The 17,738-nt window shown below is 41.7% G+C and overlaps 2 protein-coding genes across 2 annotated transcripts; both read right to left on the bottom strand.

Moving 5' to 3' along the window:
* Window positions 1-277: 277 nt before the first annotated feature.
* LOC121945721 (kinesin-like protein KIFC3) lies at window positions 278-12,535 on the bottom strand. Its single transcript, XM_042490025.2, has 20 exons — window positions 11,623-12,535; window positions 11,286-11,405; window positions 10,950-11,046; window positions 10,645-10,802; window positions 10,275-10,527; window positions 8,010-8,182; window positions 7,616-7,681; window positions 7,252-7,389; window positions 6,957-7,154; window positions 6,653-6,826; window positions 5,694-5,841; window positions 5,071-5,201; window positions 4,844-4,955; window positions 4,585-4,766; window positions 3,727-3,831; window positions 3,506-3,636; window positions 3,277-3,397; window positions 3,061-3,190; window positions 2,240-2,469; window positions 278-1,450 (listed from the first exon to the last, which is right to left on the bottom strand). Exons 2-20 carry the CDS (start codon window positions 11,382-11,384, stop codon window positions 1,325-1,327), a joined length of 2,772 nt encoding a protein of 923 aa, XP_042345959.1. The 5' UTR covers window positions 11,385-11,405; window positions 11,623-12,535; the 3' UTR covers window positions 278-1,324.
* A 1,826-nt stretch (window positions 12,536-14,361) lies between these two features.
* LOC121946109 (transmembrane protein 276-like) lies at window positions 14,362-17,655 on the bottom strand. Its single transcript, XM_042490546.2, has 2 exons — window positions 17,348-17,655; window positions 14,362-16,543 (listed from the first exon to the last, which is right to left on the bottom strand). Exons 1-2 carry the CDS (start codon window positions 17,435-17,437, stop codon window positions 16,010-16,012), a joined length of 624 nt encoding a protein of 207 aa, XP_042346480.2. The 5' UTR covers window positions 17,438-17,655; the 3' UTR covers window positions 14,362-16,009.
* Between the last annotated feature and the right edge of the window lie 83 nt (window positions 17,656-17,738).

The following is a 17,738-nucleotide window of genomic DNA, read 5'->3' as shown; positions in this document are numbered from 1 at the left end:
ACACTGAAAAAACTGCTCATGAATGACCTGCAAAAAGTGACAAAGTGCTAAAGGTGTCAACCTGACCTCCAGATTCCCCAGACGGAGCATCTGTGGGAAGTGTGCTAGAAAGTGTGTTAGATTGGACTTTGCTCAAGCAGTCCTGCCCATTTCTTTGCCAACTACCCAAAATGGCCTTATACATCCAGAGATGTTCAAGAGATAGCTGTTACAGTAACAAGGCGCAACCATTTAATTTTTTGTCACTGAGCTTACAGCAAGAAAAAAAAAAACACACTTTTTAAATACATCATATTTATTCAGAAAACTATCTGAAAATTCAGTAACCTCTATGCACTCATGATAGTTACGGCAACATTAATGTCTTGCTACTATTGAATCAAGTTAGTTTTGATCCAATGGGTGATAAATAGAGGAACAATGACAAACATAACAATAAGCTGTTTTTGGTATGACATTCACCGGTGATATCTATTGCAAGCACTTAAAGACCTGTTCTGAACTGAAATGCTCCTATTCTTTCACAATAAAGTGCATGATCCATCTACGTAGGCCCACACTGCCCCCTCAGTGAGGAGGATATTGCACAATTCATTATATTACCACTCTCGATACAAGGCCACCTGCTCCCTTCAGCTTTCCTCCGTTCTCAAAAGGCAAATATCAAGGCTCTAACGAGAAACAAAGCATTCAGTCACTGCTCTTTTGTAATTCACGAAAACTACACTAACGTGATGTTAAGTGCCACTTAAATGGTTAATAGCCCGTACTTTGACTACAAAACAAATTCTCCTACACACAACAATCTTCAAAAATATACAACATCGGAGATGAAGCTCACAAACTACAGACATTTAAAGCGAGATGATTAATACTGCAAACTGGAAGTGCTGATACTGTGAAACCTGTTTGAACATGATGCTGTTCTAAATACTGCCATGATCAGCGAGAAAAGCTGATAAGATAAATCCTGGATTTTGGTAGTTAATAAAGGAAGCGTCAAATCTTAAACCAAAGGGGAGTCAGAGGGTGTTTTAGCACTCAGAGTGGAAGAATAAATACTCCTGCATGCAGATTAGCTCATAATAAAGGGTTGTTACTTGTCAAAAGCAGAAAATGGCAAAGCAGAGGTCTAAATACCAAACCTTAACAAAAGGCTGGCATTTGGGTGCCACAAAGACCTCCACTGATTTAGCCCTTGAGCAGGATTGCTGTTGATTCTTGTTCATACTGTAGCATTATGAGTGGCTGGTAGGGTGGGTTTAAAATCTGACGGGTGCACTCATGGCTTCCAGGTGATCACTGAAAACAGGAAGTGACTGATTCAGTCGCACTGTCCTCCACCAGATTCAATCTTCCTGGCTGCAGGACCCAGCTCCACCTTGCAGACCCTCTGGGCAAACTTCAGGGAGCACAATGTCTCTCCCACATTACTCTCCAGAGCAGACACCTTTAGTAGAAAGTTGAAATGAAAGGCTCATAACAAGCATCGACAGAGACGTAAAGGAATACTTCACCCATAAAATGACCATTTGTTTTTCAATTACTCACCTGGTGTTAAATTTAAATGCATGCAGTATAATTCAAGACTCATTTATGCAGCATCCCTCATGGGAAAGTTTGTATTTTTCATGGCCAATATCATACAATATAAGCTCAATGCTTCTCTGTGTGGCTTCTCAATATAAGCCACACATACTTCTTTGCTATTAGCTGAGGCTGCGACTTTGCCAGCCAAATCTCACCTGAGTTGAACTCGATGCAGTGCGAAGATGCAAATGTGCTTTGCCATCGCAACAGAATGTTTACTCACCGCTCTGCTCGCACTGAATGGAAGTGAATGGTAAGCAAATATTCTCCAGTGTCAATTTCACTCATAAAACAAATAAACAAAACAACAAAACTGAATTTATTAGTGTGTTTGAAAAGTACTGAGCATACAACCAGATAAATGATACTTGTACTGCACGAGTTGTATAAGAGTTTGTAAACCAATGTTTTGATATAGTTTTGCTGTTGTTAAATTCCCCTATGGCTTCAGTTTAACAAGAATGTTATTTTTTGGATTCTGTTCACCTTGAAAGAAAAACAGTTTTCTTTATAAATGCAATATAAAAAAGGTGAGTAAATCATATACAAATAGTCATAATGTGGGTGAGGTCTTTGTTTAAACTGTAATTAACTGCAAGTGTGTCTTATTTAGGGCTGAAAATCTAAAAATTTGAAGCAGTCATCTCACCTGCACCACCATGACAGTCTTGCTGCCTTTGCCGAGGGAGTCTTGTAATAAGTAGGTAAGGCGGGAGTTCCTGAAGGGGATATGAGTCTGCCGGGCTCTCAGTGCCTGAATTACGTCCCCCAGTGACAGCAAGGAGCGGTTGATATTCTGGGCTTCTTTCAGCCTCTCTCCCTCCGCACCAGACTTCCACACCCTCTCCGAGCCGGCCAAGTCCACCAGGTTCAACTTGCCTGAGGAAAGAGAATTTGTGATAAGAGAATTCAGAGTAAAAATGAGATGAGGCATACCTCTGAATCTTGATCAGAAGCTCATTTTTCTCACCCTTCCCTCTGCTGAAGGACTGCAGTTATCCACAATTATATACCTTGAGAAAAGTTGCTGTTAATTTGGCATAATGAAGTAGCTAGCGGTACTCAACGTTAATGGTAAATGGACTTTACTCGTACAGCACTTTTCTAGTCTCATTAACCACTCAAAGCGCTCACACACTTCATTGTCACATTCACACATTCACACACACATTCACACACTGGTGGCCGAGGCTACCGTACAAGGTGCCACCTACTACTCAGTAATCATTCACATGCACTCACACTCTGATGACGCGGCACCGGGAGCAATTCTTGCCCAAGGATACTTCGACATATTGCCCGGAGGAGCCGGGGATTGAAACGTTGACCTTCAAATTTGACCCGCTCTACCTCTGAGCCACAGCCGCCCCTTAATAAATCAACTATTCCAAATCTGTTTTAAATTGAAAGCAAATGCAACAAGGAAGTCTTTCAGACACTTTCTGTAGAAAGAGAATATGTGTGACTGACCGGTGGTTTTGGACCCGGTGGCGAGGTCAGTTCCTTGAACGGTGATGCAGAGCAGAGCATGGGAGCGGGAGCTGTGCTGGTTCATCTGTGTACCAAAGGTGATCCTGTTCCTTCGAGCTGTGGCCAATATCTGACAAAAAAAGACTTTTTTTAGCAGAAAAGTAACAAATTGTTTTTATAGTATCACGATGGGTTGTTTAAAACACACTGCTTCACCTTCTTGATATGCTGAAAGCTCTTAACTTCAATGACCCTGAGGCCCGGCACGTGCAGCTGTCCTGTTCCGTCCGGGTTGATCTTAATGTCCAGTTTCTCTCCGTCCTTACTCAGCAGGTCTCTGGGAAATAAAAAACACACCAGCAATAAAACAAGTGGCTAGAAATAGCTCCAAATTTTGATATTGCTGGCTAAAAGGATTTCCAAAGAAAAGTGCAGCATACTGTACCTCAGCACCTCATTGTAGATCTCCACAGAGCTGACGGTGACTGTGTAAGACCACATGTCCTTCCTCTCCTCAATCTCACTGAAGAGATGCTTCAGGGCTCGCTGGTTGATGCCAGGGTTCTCCACACTGCCCTAAAAAAATCAAATAATGCTTAGCCTGCAGCCTATATTACCGGTCATCGCTCTTTGGCTCTAATATTGCTTTAAAACTAGAGTTTTTACCTCCATGGTGTAAGTTTTTCCAGAGCCAGTTTGTCCGTACGCAAATATGCAGACGTGGTAGCCATCGATGCAGGACGTCACAAGAGGCTCAATCTCCTGAAAGACCTGAAGAAAGCAAACAAAGCAGCATAGTTAGATAGAGCAATAGATAGAGAGACTTTATTGTCCACCTCAGTGGAAATTTGTCTTTTTCCTTCACTCAGACACAGCAAAGACACATAGAAACACATTAAAAAACAGAACATTAAAAATGTACAAATATACAAGATACAAGATAGTGATAGTGAAAATAGGCAGGCAGTAGTAATAAATTAAATAAATATAAATAGATAATAATAGTAGTTTTCCCTAATACAATTATTCTGTTCATTGCCTGAATGGCATATAGAATAAAAGACTTTCTATAAATGTTACGACTGGTTTTTGAGACCCTAAATGGACAGTCAGCAGCTCAAACTCTGAGTGCATGGATGTGAGGCATCTGCAATTATATGTTTGGCCTTCCTGCAAACACCACTGTCAAATAAATTGCTGAGTTGTTTCTGACTTGCCAGTCATCTTCCCTGCAATGTTGACAATCTTGGAGAGCTTGTTTTTGCTCTTTGCACTCAAATTGCTGTACCATGCTATTATGTTAAATGATGAAATGCTTTCAACCAGACCTCCGTATGCCATTTCAAGTATGTGTTGACTAACACCAAAGCTCCTCAGCTTCCTGAATAAAAACCGATGCTGACTGGGTCTCTTAAAAATGCTCTCTGAATTGTCATTAAAAGTCGGGGTCTGATCCATAATTGTGCCAAAGTCATAAAATGTTGAGTATATATGAGTATATTTCCTAAATATGCATTTTCACACCTCTTCCTGTGTGGCTTGAGGGTGGAAGACTTTGTCCAGTTCAAAGATGCGTCCTTTTCCTTTGTTCAGCACATTGAGGGAGGACTCATTGTTGGGGTCAGTCGTCACCACTACAGACTGGCCCTCCTCATGCTGGTCCTCCTTCAGAACAGGCTTCACACGGCACAGCACACGGATGTTTCCTTAAACAGAAGGCCCAGTTAATGACACAGATTTTACTTCCTGCAGTGGATTTTATTTCATCTTTCAGTCTGCATACCTTTAAGCTCCACCAGCTGCTCGTGGTACTTCCTGCGCAGTGCAACCTCCTTCCTGTATTTCTCCAGGAGATCTTTGTTGGCTTCAGACATCTCACTGATAGCTGCTGAAATCTGAAGAAGTACAAAATACATCAGAAAATCACTTTACTAGGCTTGCGGTTTGATCAGGTTGATCATTCCCATAAATACAGGGGACTGAATCACGATGTGATGTCACTGTATGCACCTGTTTTTTTGCTTCACTGATAGCTGCTCCGTAAAAGTCTGAGAAGTTTCGAACTTGGCTCCTCAGACTGGCGTAGTCTGTCTTCATGGAGCGTAAAGTTGGAGGGAGGGCAGTCAGACGCTTCTGCAAGCCTAAGAGAAGATAAAGACACATGCACAATCACAATTTTGTCTCAATAAATGTATATTTACAGGAATAGTTTGGGATTTGGGGAAATGTGCTTAATTGTTTAGTTTCTTTTTATTTACACATATGAATATGAATTAAAAAGATACAGTACATAATTTTCAATGAAATGTGGAGAATTGCCTAAGTTCCAGTGTCTTTAAAAATGGCATTCTCCAAGAAGCAAAAAATTACAGCTACGTTATATACACTAGCTGTCATGGTTTTGAATCATAGTTTATTCATTTATCATTTATTTATTCACTTGGTTTGTTTGTACAATGTGTTTTAACTCAGTCATTTCGGGCCCTGTCGCTCCCACTGCCTGCTCTTATCAGTAGATTCACTCCACCTGCTGATCATCACTCACCTGTTCCTCACTAGCTCATTAGCTCCCTACTATATAGTATACACCCAAATCTCTGTCTCTGGGGGTTTAATTATTTGCTGTAACTCACAGAAGAACTGGTCCTGCAGGTTCTGAAAGTGTTCGGCTGAGCAGGAGGCTGCAGCCTTCACAGCTTCCTCCTTCCTCTCCTCCAAGTGACCGATCTCTTTCAGCAGCTCCTCTCTCAGTTTACTGATCTCTCGCTCGTAGGCTGCAATCTGCAAAAGGTTCAGCACAGTAGTTTGTCAGTCTGTCAGCTCGACTGGTCCAATCTGTGCAGGCTCAGCTCTGTAATGAGTTCATCTGTCAATGAAATTGATCCTGGTTGTGAATTTCTAGCAGTAAAGGGGAGACTTCCTCCTTCTGCCTTTGATTTTTCTCCCCTTTGATCATCTGTTCTCTAAACAGAGCGTCCTTATTTACCCCTCTGGACTTTTCAGTTCTCGTTACTTTTTAAAATCAGAGTTTTTGGCATCTGGAGGACCAGCTGGGATTTGTTGCCGGTTTCCTCACCTCCTACTGGACAAATGGTCAACATTAATAATACAAATATTGATTCATTATTATTAGCATTAATGTCACAAAGTCCTAATATGTCCAACATGTTGCTACTGGCAACATGTTCAAAAACTACTCTTTTATTGGCCCCTTTGATTACTAATTTAGATTTACAAAATGATGAGGTGCTGCAATGACTTAATTGTATATTTGGCCAAAACTGATGGGTTTTTTTTATGTATTTTGATTTGATTTGATTTGATTATTTTTTGGAAAGTAAGTGTGGATGCACATATTGCTATGATTTCTAAATTGCCAAACTGTGGATATTTTTTTTCTGACAAAGTGCTATGTGTAATTCAAATTTGAATAAATGTTATTTTTTAGAAATATGTCATAGATATTATCATAGTATAACTTGTAAGACATTAGTCTAATCTGTGTCTCACTGTGTATGTAGCCTATACTTTAAAACAGGTATGACAAATTCACACCAAACCAGTTAAGAGTGAAGTCTATGGCCTTTGTTACCTTGTGCTGCAGATTACAGCTGTGTTCATCGGACTTCCTGATTTGTTCCTCCAGCTGTTTGCACCGCTCATTCTGATTGGACAGTTTATCAGACAGCAGTTCATTCCTCTGTCTGGCTTTGGTCAGTTGCTTTAATGTGGCCGGTGATTCTACTTCAACAGTTTGGGTGACATACTGAGAGAGAAAAAAACATCTGATTAGGGTCATCTCTCATAGCACAAAAAATATGTGTGTAACAGTGTGTGTTGTGATGCAGTACATTCCTCCTTACAGTTAACAAATCTCACTCTAACAGAGGACCTACCTTTACCACTGGCTCCTTGCCTTTCTCTCTGTCCAGCTCCAGCTGCAGCTCCCTCACTCGGTCCTCTCGTTTCCTCAGCTCCTCCCCTCTCCTCCACTCACTTTGTTCGTTCTGTCGCTCCATTTGTGACAGCTGCTCAGCACGATGTTGTAGGGACATCTCCAGCTGCTGCACTCTGCTGCGGAGGTTTTCATTCTCCTAGCAGATTGAATAAAACAGAGTTAAAGTATTTGTGTTGACAGGTACTCATGGCTGCCTTGGTCAGTAAGCTCTCAGACGTGCTGCTGAGTCTCACCTTGATGAGCATGGTGCTGGACTGAGAGGGGATGGCTGACAGCTGCTGCAGGAGGCCTTGTGTAACGCTCAGGTTCTGCTTCAGAGTCTCGTTCTCTGCTGACAGACTCAAAACCCTCTTCTCTGAGTCTGTGGCCCCCTGAGGAAGTGAAACATGACATACAGCATAACAATGAGAGATGCATTAAAACAAGAGCTCTTAGTAATGTGAATTCCTCACATATATCCTTGTAGATGAGTGTTTAATTGAGGATTTATAATTAAGGTGTTAAACAAGGACGTGGACAGCTGTGGCAGCTTTGCTGATGACATGGAAAGTGACAAAGAACTGACACATGATTAAATCAATAGTTCAAAGTGCTTACAGTGGCTGTTCTCAGTCTGGACAGCTCCTCCTCACGCTCCTCTATGCAACTCTTGAGCTCATCAATCTAGAAGAAATGAGAATTTAAAACAGGAAAGATTTTTTAAATATATAGGCATGTTTGACTCCCTATTTCATTCTATTATTTAGAGCACAATGTCAAAGTCGGTAAATTCTGCATTACTCCTTATTGTCATTAAGATCTGCATGTAATTCTGCATCCTTAATTATCCACATTTTCATGGTCATTAAAAGGCATATTATAAATATAGATATTACTACTACTACTAATAATAATAATTCTATTCTTTGATTAATTATTTATGGACTTCAGGTAGCAAATGTTTGCTGAATGGATATAGCACTTGGGATCTAACTTATACGCAGCTGCCCACCTGCTGTTGAAAGGCCTGTATACGGGAGTGTCGGTCCTTTTCCTTTTGCTCCAGCTGTGATTGCAGCAGACGGAGTTCTCCTCTAAGCTTACTCCTCTCACCCTGCAGACTGTACAGAGACTCAACCAGCCTGTGAACACCAGCTTGTGTCCCTGCATCATTGCTGGACTCACCTGGAGGACATAAATACACAAAACTATAATCAGCCTCTCCATCATCATCATTATCATCATCAACAGCCTGAATACTGACGACATCAACAACAGCAAAAAAACCCAATAAAAATGTACCTACCAATATCCTCTGAACTTCCTCTGACCTGTTTTCTATATGTTCTATTATGACTAATCCCTAAAGTATCCCTAAAGTACGCTTGAATGCTTGCACATGTGTAATATTAATGAACATTAAGTTTGCACTTAAAGCTCTTTTACACACCATGTAGTCACTTCGCATTGCACTTAAGTTAACATTATTGTTGCAGGGATATCCAGTTCTAAGTCTCTGGGGTAACATACCTATAGTATGTAGGATTACTGCATCTTCACATGCAGCCTGATGCAAGGAGGAGAATTTATAGGGAGCAGCAACCTGCTAAAACTCCTCTAATGTTCATCGGGGATCTGAGCAGCATGCCCAACAGCGTTTTAATCACTTTCTTTCTCCTCAATGATTTATCAGGCTCTGTCACCTCTAATTTTCATTCAGGGCCTTATGCTAATTTTATCAACACGCCATGTCAGGTTTGCTGTGTCACAATGGTGCAGGGAGAGGTGGTGGTGCCAGGAAAGAAAAAAAAAAAACATGGAGAAGAGACTACAGCTGTGCATCAGGGTTTCTTTGAAGAAACGTGCCTGGAAGAAACGTGAAAAGTCTTAAAGCCTTTATGGCCTCCAGAGGCCCTGAGATAGCTTTGTAAATATTAGAACAGTAGCTTGAATTACTGATTTCCTTTGACTGAAATACAGATTTAAAAAAAAGATTCCTCTTACATACTTGCTGAATGACTACAGAACTGAGCCAGCTATTCATTCAAATCAAATACCAAATGCAAGAACACAACAGCAAAAATGCACAGAGTGGTGGAAATACAGGCAGAGCATCATTCGTCCACTTAGGCCTGCACGTTGCATCACAGTAAACAAACAAACCAAACAGCCTTGTAACACTGGGACTCTGGGCTATTTTTAGTCCAACACAAGTACACGTGGCACCTTGCATGTGCCAGACCTTGTAAGTGCATTTGCAGGGAATAAAACAGCACTCTCAGCCATATTTTATTCATGTCACAGAGCCAGAGAGTCACTATCCAAGTACCAAAGACACTCGCTACAGAATCATGTATCTTTGTCCGGCGACTAATGGGAGTCAGTGCGCATGAGGTCCTCTGCTCTGCATCCTGATATCATACATCCCAATCTGGTTATCACACACATAATCATACATATTGGCATATTTCTCTGAGGGTGTATCACTCAGCCTAAGGACATGAGTCTGATCTGTGTACAGCTCCATGCACTTGTTAACACACTGTACATATGCACAGAGTAGCGATGTATGACAGATGCTACCCTTCTGCACAGAGGTCCAGGCTGAGAACCATCTGGTCAAATCTGACACACAGCAGACACCCACATCTGAAGCTTTGAGGTCAATGTCAGTAGCAAGTGTAAGTCTGGCCTCTTCACTTACGCCCAGATAAATCGAATCAGTCTGCTCCTCTGCCCATGACTGTACTCTATAAAAAGATGTTCAGCATGTCCTAGTTGAAAAAAATAATAATCTTGGGTGAGCCAACAATTGAAATACCACATCATACAGCACTGAAGTCAACTCTGTGAGACACTGTATAAAGAATTGATGACTCCCTTCACATTTTTATACAGTAATGGAACATTACTGGATGTAAATGGGAGCCCAAAACACTCTCATATACATTACACAACCCGGTGGATATACACCTACTATGAGGAGCATGTGAAACTGGCTTTATTTATTCATTGTCCTTCTAATCCTCTTTCTCCATCCATCTGATGATCTCATCGAATCTGAAGTCTCATGAAGATTAAAACTGTCTGCTGGGCCATTTTCTGCTTCCCTTTTTCACACCGATCAATCTGCTTCTGTGTGTGGTTATTAAAACAGCCACTTGACCTCAACCTCTCTCTATTTTTCATCATCCCAACACCCACTGCATGGAAATTTCACCACCCCTGCCCCCACCCCTTCTTTCCACTCTCCTCCCCATTTTCCATTCCCCCTCACCCTCACTGAGTGGACTGGGGCTCTGCTGCTGGCTGATGGCCTCCTCCAGGCTGCTGATGATGCTGTTCTTATCCCTGAGGCGCTGGCGGTAGGACGCTCGCAGGGCCTTCATCTGGCGGCGGTGCTGAACGCGGTGCCTCTTCAGCTGGACCCGGTACTGGTCGGCCTGCTGCTGCAGCTGCTGGAAGTGGGAGTACTGCTCCAGAAAACTTAGCAAGTGGGACATCACCGCCACCAGGGGAGACTCTGTCAACTGGGCAACACAGATGCATGCATACAAGTTTTAACACTGCAGAAGCTGCTATTTAGGGATTATATGTACCTGCATCAGGTGAGCAGCTCAGTCAAGGTGATGACACAGTTTTGCTACCTTTCCTGTTGTTTCCAATTGAACTTGTGAGGCCCTCCTCTTCTCAGCCTCCTGCTTGAAGGACAGAAACGCAGCCAGAGGAGTGCATGCTGGGATGTCAGGGCCATTTTCCTCACCTTCATCACTCAGACACATTTCATCACTGTCACTGCTGCTGCCTGGATGACACAAAATCACATAAACATTAAAAAGTAAAGGAATGTTTGATGTGTAAAACTACCGTCATCATAAATGCTTTATCATTTGTGTATATCATACAAAGGCCTTTACATTGGACTATAAATAAAAGCTACTTGAGCACTCACTGGATTCACTAAGCTGAACACAAGGCTTTTTTCCCATTTTGGAGGTGTGGCCATCTTTCCTCCTGCTCCCTGTTTCCATGGAAACAGCTCCTGGCTCCTGAGCACAGCAACATACATTAGGGTCACACGCTAATACACAGGCAAAATATTTACACGTTGCATACATCATACAATGCACACAATAAGCAGAACAATTACACCAATAATTTAAACATCCTTTATAACTGTGCCTGTTTATACTGTCAGGTGGTAGATGACGCATGCATGTTTGACACAAAAAAATGTCTTTTCCTGAAGGAGGACCCCTGAGGCTGGACATGATGTGGCTAGACATACGTCTGAGGAAGATCCATACGCCCCCTCCAAGGCTTCCTCCTCCTCCTTCTTGAAGACAGTGTAGAAGATGTAGACTAAAAGGGAGTAGAAGGCATACATCTCTACGCCGTCTAAGAGTCCCTGAAAATGACAGATTAACTCAAAAATCACACATGCAGCAGAAGGGCAGTCAAACATTATTATTTTTTTTAACCCTATGTCTGATACTCAAATCCTGACAATGATCACAGGATGCATACATGTGAAAACTAGTCGATACATCAGGACTTCTCCAGAGACTAATTTTTTTCTCTATTTTAAGTATCACCACATTCCATCATATTAAAATCTTTTTTACCTTATCACATATCTGTTCCTCCTTGATGATGACAATCTGACATCCCTGTCATTTGTATTCCCCTCTCACACTCCATGTGTCAATGACAAATCTTCCCATGCAGCCCTTGTTCTCAGAGCTGCAACAGCATCCCGGTGCTGAGTGCAGACTCCCTCTGTGCAGTTCTCTCTCCTCCCCTTTCTCCTCCTCTCCACTTTGCTCCATCTACAGGCTGCATCTGCAGCGAGCATGCTCCGTGTAAGTTTCCTGATCCGCTGCAGTGGTGGAGCCACAGATTCAGAATGGAGACTGACTGAGTCAAAGGGATGGGGGTGGGGGTTGATGTTGATACCAGAAGCCAGAGACAAGGTGGATGTGCCAGGCTCCAGGTGCTCAAATGGACCAGATACTGCTACATAATAACACATATACTGAAATGTTTGCAAGGACTGTAAGAGACGCAACAACAGTTAAAGCGATGAACGGGCCCTCGCACCTTCGCGCACGTCGGGGCTACTTGCTGGACGCCAACTGATGCGGCCGCATCTCTCTGAGAAAGGGGCAGCACTGCGCGCAGCAGTGAATTATTGTTTCCTCCTTGTAGTGCTAAGGCTGGAGATGAGCTAAGTCAGGAAAAAAAATGACAGTACATTTTTCCCTTTTCCCTGATGATCACAATAAGTCCCTAAATGTGTGTCTTGTTGCTGCTTAATTATAATGCCACTGAGAGGCACTGAAAAATTGCTAAATACAATAAAATCAGCATGTTCGTAGTGCTCTCCTCCTGTAACCTGGAACCTTAGGTCATCATGTTCATTTGCAGGAAGATGAGGCTATTGTTTTTTAATATAACAGTATGCATTTCAGTGTTGCTTACCGTGAAAAAACTTTGACTGATTGCACCATCATCCACTGTTCTGCTTCCCCTCCTGCTCATACTGGGAATCGATGCTGATATGCTCCTGACCTGAGAGACACACACAAAGAGGACAGACAGAGGTATTATTTACAGGGAAAACTCACTTTTCCTCATTCCTGTGGAGCCCCCCCAACCCCCTAGATGAAATGGTGACAAAAGGTTGATACTGAAAAAGGAGTGGAAATAAACCGTCATACAAAAAAAAAAAATAATAATAATAATAGTGACATGAAGATTGCCATCGACTTCAGGAAAACCTCCTCCTCAGCCTCCAATCTCTGAGTGTTCCCAGTGACTGACACCCTGAACTTTTACTGTTAATAAGATTTAACTATAACTTCATTTAACAAGTATCTAAACAACTGGCAGCCATGTGTTTTACGTAAAAACAAAAGACAGCAGTGCGCTCAAGGAGTTTTACATGAAGAATTCGGAGCTCGGTCAGAAGTTTGATTTAAAGGCAATCTTGTAATTCTAACACGAGGCTTGTGCTTTTTGTTTCTCAGTCAATTTTCTTTTAGAAAAATATCACAAAATTTGTCATCAACTCCTAAGAAGCTGCAGAAACTGTCAATTGTTCAACAATTTTTCCTGCTCAGTTCATAGGACACATCATGCTTCATCAACATTGACGGGTCCTGCATTCACACATTAGACTGTAATTTCTTTCTCTATTTTCTCCCCAGTATTTTGTTCGTATTGCGAGGAATGTTTGACATCAAAGTGATGGTTAACAGGCTGTGGAAATAGTTTTTCTTTCAACTTTTGAGCATGTACAGTAAGGTTATAATAATGTCTCCCTCCACTGCAAAACATTGGCATTCAATGCTAATCCACAAACAGTAAAAGTTTTGCGCTGACTTTTGACAGCTTTGAGAAAAAAAAGTCCTAAAGATATTTACTGTTTCAGTGACCTGATGTCATTTTGACAATAACAGGTGCTTTAAATTCTTAAATGGAAAAAAAAAAATCCTACCTCCATTACACATTCAGAATCAGAAATACTTATACTAATACTGGTTCCCTGGGGGGAAAATTGTGGTTCGTTAGTCAGCTGAGACGAGCTAAATCGCTGAGACATCAGTTCAAGACAGCCAAGGAAGATGAAAGGACTGCCCTGTCAGAACTCACAAACATCATAAGGAAGAGACTCATCTCACTGAGGAGGGCGGAACGCCACCGATGGAAGGGAAAGGAAATGGCTCGGAAACGCAACGCTTTAATTGACAATCCCTTCGGCTTTATTAAGAAACTACTGGGCCAGGAGCGATGTGGCCACCTCGCTTGCTCTGTAGAGGAAATCGACCATCATCTCCATGCCACCTTCAGCGACACCCTAAGGGACCATGAGCCCAGACCATGTTGGGAACTACAGTGCTGAATCCATCATGAAGGAGGTGGAAGAAGCTGTCAGAGCTGCGAGATCCAGCTCTGCTCCCGGCCCCAGTGGTGTACCCTACAAAGTCTACAAGCAGTGCCCACAGCTCCTCAAACATTTCTGGAAGATCCTGAGGATGATCTGGCAAAGGAGGAAGGTTGCTGCACAGTGGAGGTACACTGAGGAAGTCTGGATCCTGAAGGAGGAGGGCTCTTACAACATTGAGCAGTTTCGCATCATCTCGCTGCTCAGTGTTGAGAGCAACATCTTTTTCAAGATCGTGTCCCAATGTCTGACAAACTTCCTCTTGACAGCTACATTGATACCTCAGTCCAGAAGGGAGGGGTCCCAGGAGTGCCTGGATGTATGGCACCGTTGGTACTCGGGCCCTAATAAGTGGTACAAAATTTGACCATTAGCCAAGAGATCACTGAAATGCAATGTAAAGTTATATAGCTGGAGATTTGTTGATAACCATTTACATGATTTATTCAAGTTATGACAACGTAATCTTCTTTAGCGAATATTAACATTTCTGCTCACAAAAAGCAATTAAATACAATAATTTTAAAAAGTATAACGTGACATTTGTAAAACATTTTCACATTCCCCAAAAGTCATGAATTCATTGATAGATAATTACCAAAAACATCACAGACAGCACCATTATCAATATCATTTTGGCACCCCGAACTCACAAATGTGCAGGGAATTATTGAAAACCTTAAAAAAGTGTCCCAGGTCACCTGTGAATAACCTGAGGTCTGACAAAGGCACTGTCCCACAGACAGAAACACAGACACACATTCTTGTTATCATACTGCAGTAAAACTGCTGAGGCAGCTGCTCACAACTCTGATATCCCGAGAGAGAATCTGCAGTGTCCACTGCAAATCTCTGTAAAGAATAATATCTTGCAAGAACAACACTGTCAACAAACAAAATATGATGGTAAATTAAACAGATTAGGTCACTGTTGTTAAGAAATGAAAAAAGGGCATTGATAAGTATCATTTGGGCATGATAAGGTAAGAGCAGGGCCAGGCGCTGAGACCACTGCAGATATTTAAACAGTGATTCTGCTGAGGCTGCAGAACAAACAGGACCCAGTCACTGAGGCAGCTGGATGTTTTTGGACTCTGCAACACTAAAATTGTTAGCAGAGACGTGCAGAGAGTGTCAGTGGCCTGAGAGAAAATACAGTCTGTGAGACATTCTCGGAGATGATCACACAGGAAATTAAAACGCCCACATGCCGGCTACATCGTATTCAAATTGAACAGCATAATAAATGTCAGCAGGGCTGAAAGGTTCTTGCTGCATCACAGAGATGCAGAATGCCTCAACGGGCTGTCAGTTGTAAATTGTAGTCACATATTCTCATGCAAATGAGTTTGTTCAGTAGTGTCTATGCCCTGATTCAAATTAAGTTAATTACATTAAAGATTAAAGAAATTAAATTATTATAATTATAATTATAATATAATTATTATAATAATTATTTCTGGAATAATTTGAAATTTGGGTTGACTTTCCTTGACTGTGCAGACTTGGCTTTTACCTTTTAAATACAAAGCGTGATATATACTGTATAAGAAGCAGTTATCATGGTAATTCTTCCATCATCCAAACTCTATTTATTTTGCTCAATAATTGGTTGTATTTTGTTTTTACACATCCAAATGCAAAATCATGTTATACATTAGTGCATATGGCCTCCAAAAAAAAAAGAAAAGCTGGAATTAGTCATTGTGTGGCATATTGCTCAATGACTGAGCTATTGCCATTTCTTCTGATGATTGCCTAATCATTTAATCACCTCAGCACTACCGGAAACTTACATTAAAATATATGTTAAATGATACTTTGTGTATTTTAATATGTGTATATTATGATTTTATCAAATGTTGTCCTGTCTATTCTGTTGCACCACAAACTCACCAAGGCGAATTAATAACAATGGAAATAAAGTTAATGCCACTCAATTCACATATGTCCTGAAATGCTTATTAGTTAGGCACATTCTTCTTTGCTTAAGTCCATTTGGTCACTCTTTAGCACTTGACAGTCCAAACAGATCCTGACAAGTAATACAAATCTTTACTGATTAACTAAATGTTACATTGGTCAGTCACATCCAACAGGAACTTGCTGAGGGCCCGTGTGGAGGCCAAACAGCCGACAGACATGGAGCCCTTTAACAACCACTTGGTGAGTCCCTCAGTTGCAGCTGGAGAAATGAATGGAGAAAAAGTGTGTGCTTCAACCCTTGGAGCCACAAGCAGTGGAAGGCTGAGGGCCACACCGCCAAAGGCCCCTAGAGCATTACCGGCAAACAGACACACGGTCAGACAGCAGGACAGGGAAGACAAACCGAGGCAGCGTGTCATCAGTGTGAGACTGTCTGCTGAGAGCCAGTCACACAGTCCAAGCAGCAGGCAGGAGCCACACAGGAGAATATGTGCCGTGTTATGGTCTTCACTGAGCCACAGGAATTCAAAGGAGATGAGCGCTGGAGCCAGAACATCTCCAGCCCACTCAGCTTCTCTCTGGAGAGAGGTGAGGTGTAAGCTGGAGGGATGCAAGATGCAAAGTGCTGCAGAGAGTCCGAGCACAAAGAGGCCGACTGCAGGAGCCCTGTGATCCTGCAGGGAGCGTGCAGAGACAGTGAATGCAGACACAGTGGCAAAATTACAAAGTGAGAAATTTTGGACATGGATCGATTGATTATCTATTTCCCAACTAAAAGTAACCGTGATATCAGCTCTGGGGTGTCAAAAGTATTATGTAAATGCACTGATGTGACCTAATTTGTGAAGCAAATGGGAAAAAACTTAAAACCAGATGTTTTTGCTAAAATCAATTTTTTTGGATGCCTCTGATACAAACCAAAAAGGTAGGCAAACTACAAAGAACACAGGGCTGTTCAACTTAAAGAAAGAAACTAAAACTTTCTAGTTTTAGTTAGTTAGTAGTAAAAGTGGAGTCTAAAAATAAGAATTACCAATCTACTGTTACAAATAAGGCAATTTAGCTGCAAAACACCAAACAGATAAAGAGTACTGATTAAGTTACCAATTATTTTCTAGATAAGATATTCATGCAAAAAATGTCAAAAAAGTGAAAACTTCCAATTATGATTTCCTAGAGCCCAGAGGGACACACTGAAATCTCTTGTTTTGCCCAAACAACAGTCCAGTATCTAAAGATAGACATTATTATCATTAAAGACAAGGAAAGGGAGTACACTCACATCTGAAAAGCTGGTATTTAATGGATTGTTTGGTATTCTGCTTGAAACGGACTTGATTGGCTCAAATTAGGTAATTTTTCTTCGCAGACAGACTGTAAGCTAACTGATTAATCGACTTAATGTTTCAGACCTCATTGTTAGCAAGTTAGCAAGTTGTAACAACATCTACAATGGCACTACACTGAATGACACCTACCTTAAAGAGTCTGTAAGAAGAGCACAATGCTGTGGCAGACAAAATTACGTTACAACAGGACGTTATCCACTCTGACACACAGGACGCCATTGATCCTGACTGACGCTCCTGTAAACATCCACGAAGGAGGCGCGGTAACGTTACCAATGGCAACAGAGAGAGGTGTTCCTAATGTTCGTGTCTGACGTTAATTACTGCAACCGTAGCGCGTATCTAAATGTTGTCTAATATTTTATGGACTTAGCTAAACACAAAGCACAGAGGACCAAACTTTGAGCAGAAACATTTGAACGTTTGTTTTGACAGGTGACTAGTCCGGATGTAGACAGTGCGCAGGCTCAAAAAGATGCATTCAATGCTGCTCAAAAACTCTGACACTGTACTAGCAGGA

The sequence above is a fragment of the Plectropomus leopardus genome, chromosome 11 (genome assembly GCF_026936395.1).
Source record: "Plectropomus leopardus strain MGB_pleo_1.0 chromosome 11, ASM2693639v1, whole genome shotgun sequence".
Taxonomy (NCBI): Eukaryota; Metazoa; Chordata; class Actinopteri; order Perciformes; family Serranidae; genus Plectropomus; species Plectropomus leopardus.
The sequence above is the reverse complement of the archived record's forward strand: the minus strand, read 5'-3'. Positions and strand labels throughout refer to the sequence as shown.

Excerpts from the sequence above, each read along its gene's own strand:
- LOC121945721 (XM_042490025.2), bottom strand. The coding sequence starts at position 11,384 with ATGTATGCCTTCTACTCCCTTTTAGTCTACATCTTCTACACTGTCTTC. Across the intron at positions 5,842-6,652 it reads GCTGTAATCTGCAGCACAAG|ATTGCAGCCTACGAGCGAGA; the intron begins GTAACAAAGGCC and ends AACCTTTTGCAG. Across the intron at positions 4,767-4,843 it reads GCAGCTGGTGGAGCTTAAAG|GAAACATCCGTGTGCTGTGC; the intron begins GTATGCAGACTG and ends CTTCTGTTTAAG.
- LOC121946109 (XM_042490546.2), bottom strand. The coding sequence starts at position 17,437 with ATGGCGTCCTGTGTGTCAGAGTGGATAACGTCCTGTTGTAACGTAATT. Across the intron at positions 16,544-17,347 it reads CTTCTTACAGACTCTTTAAG|GATCACAGGGCTCCTGCAGT; the intron begins GTAGGTGTCATT and ends CGCTCCCTGCAG.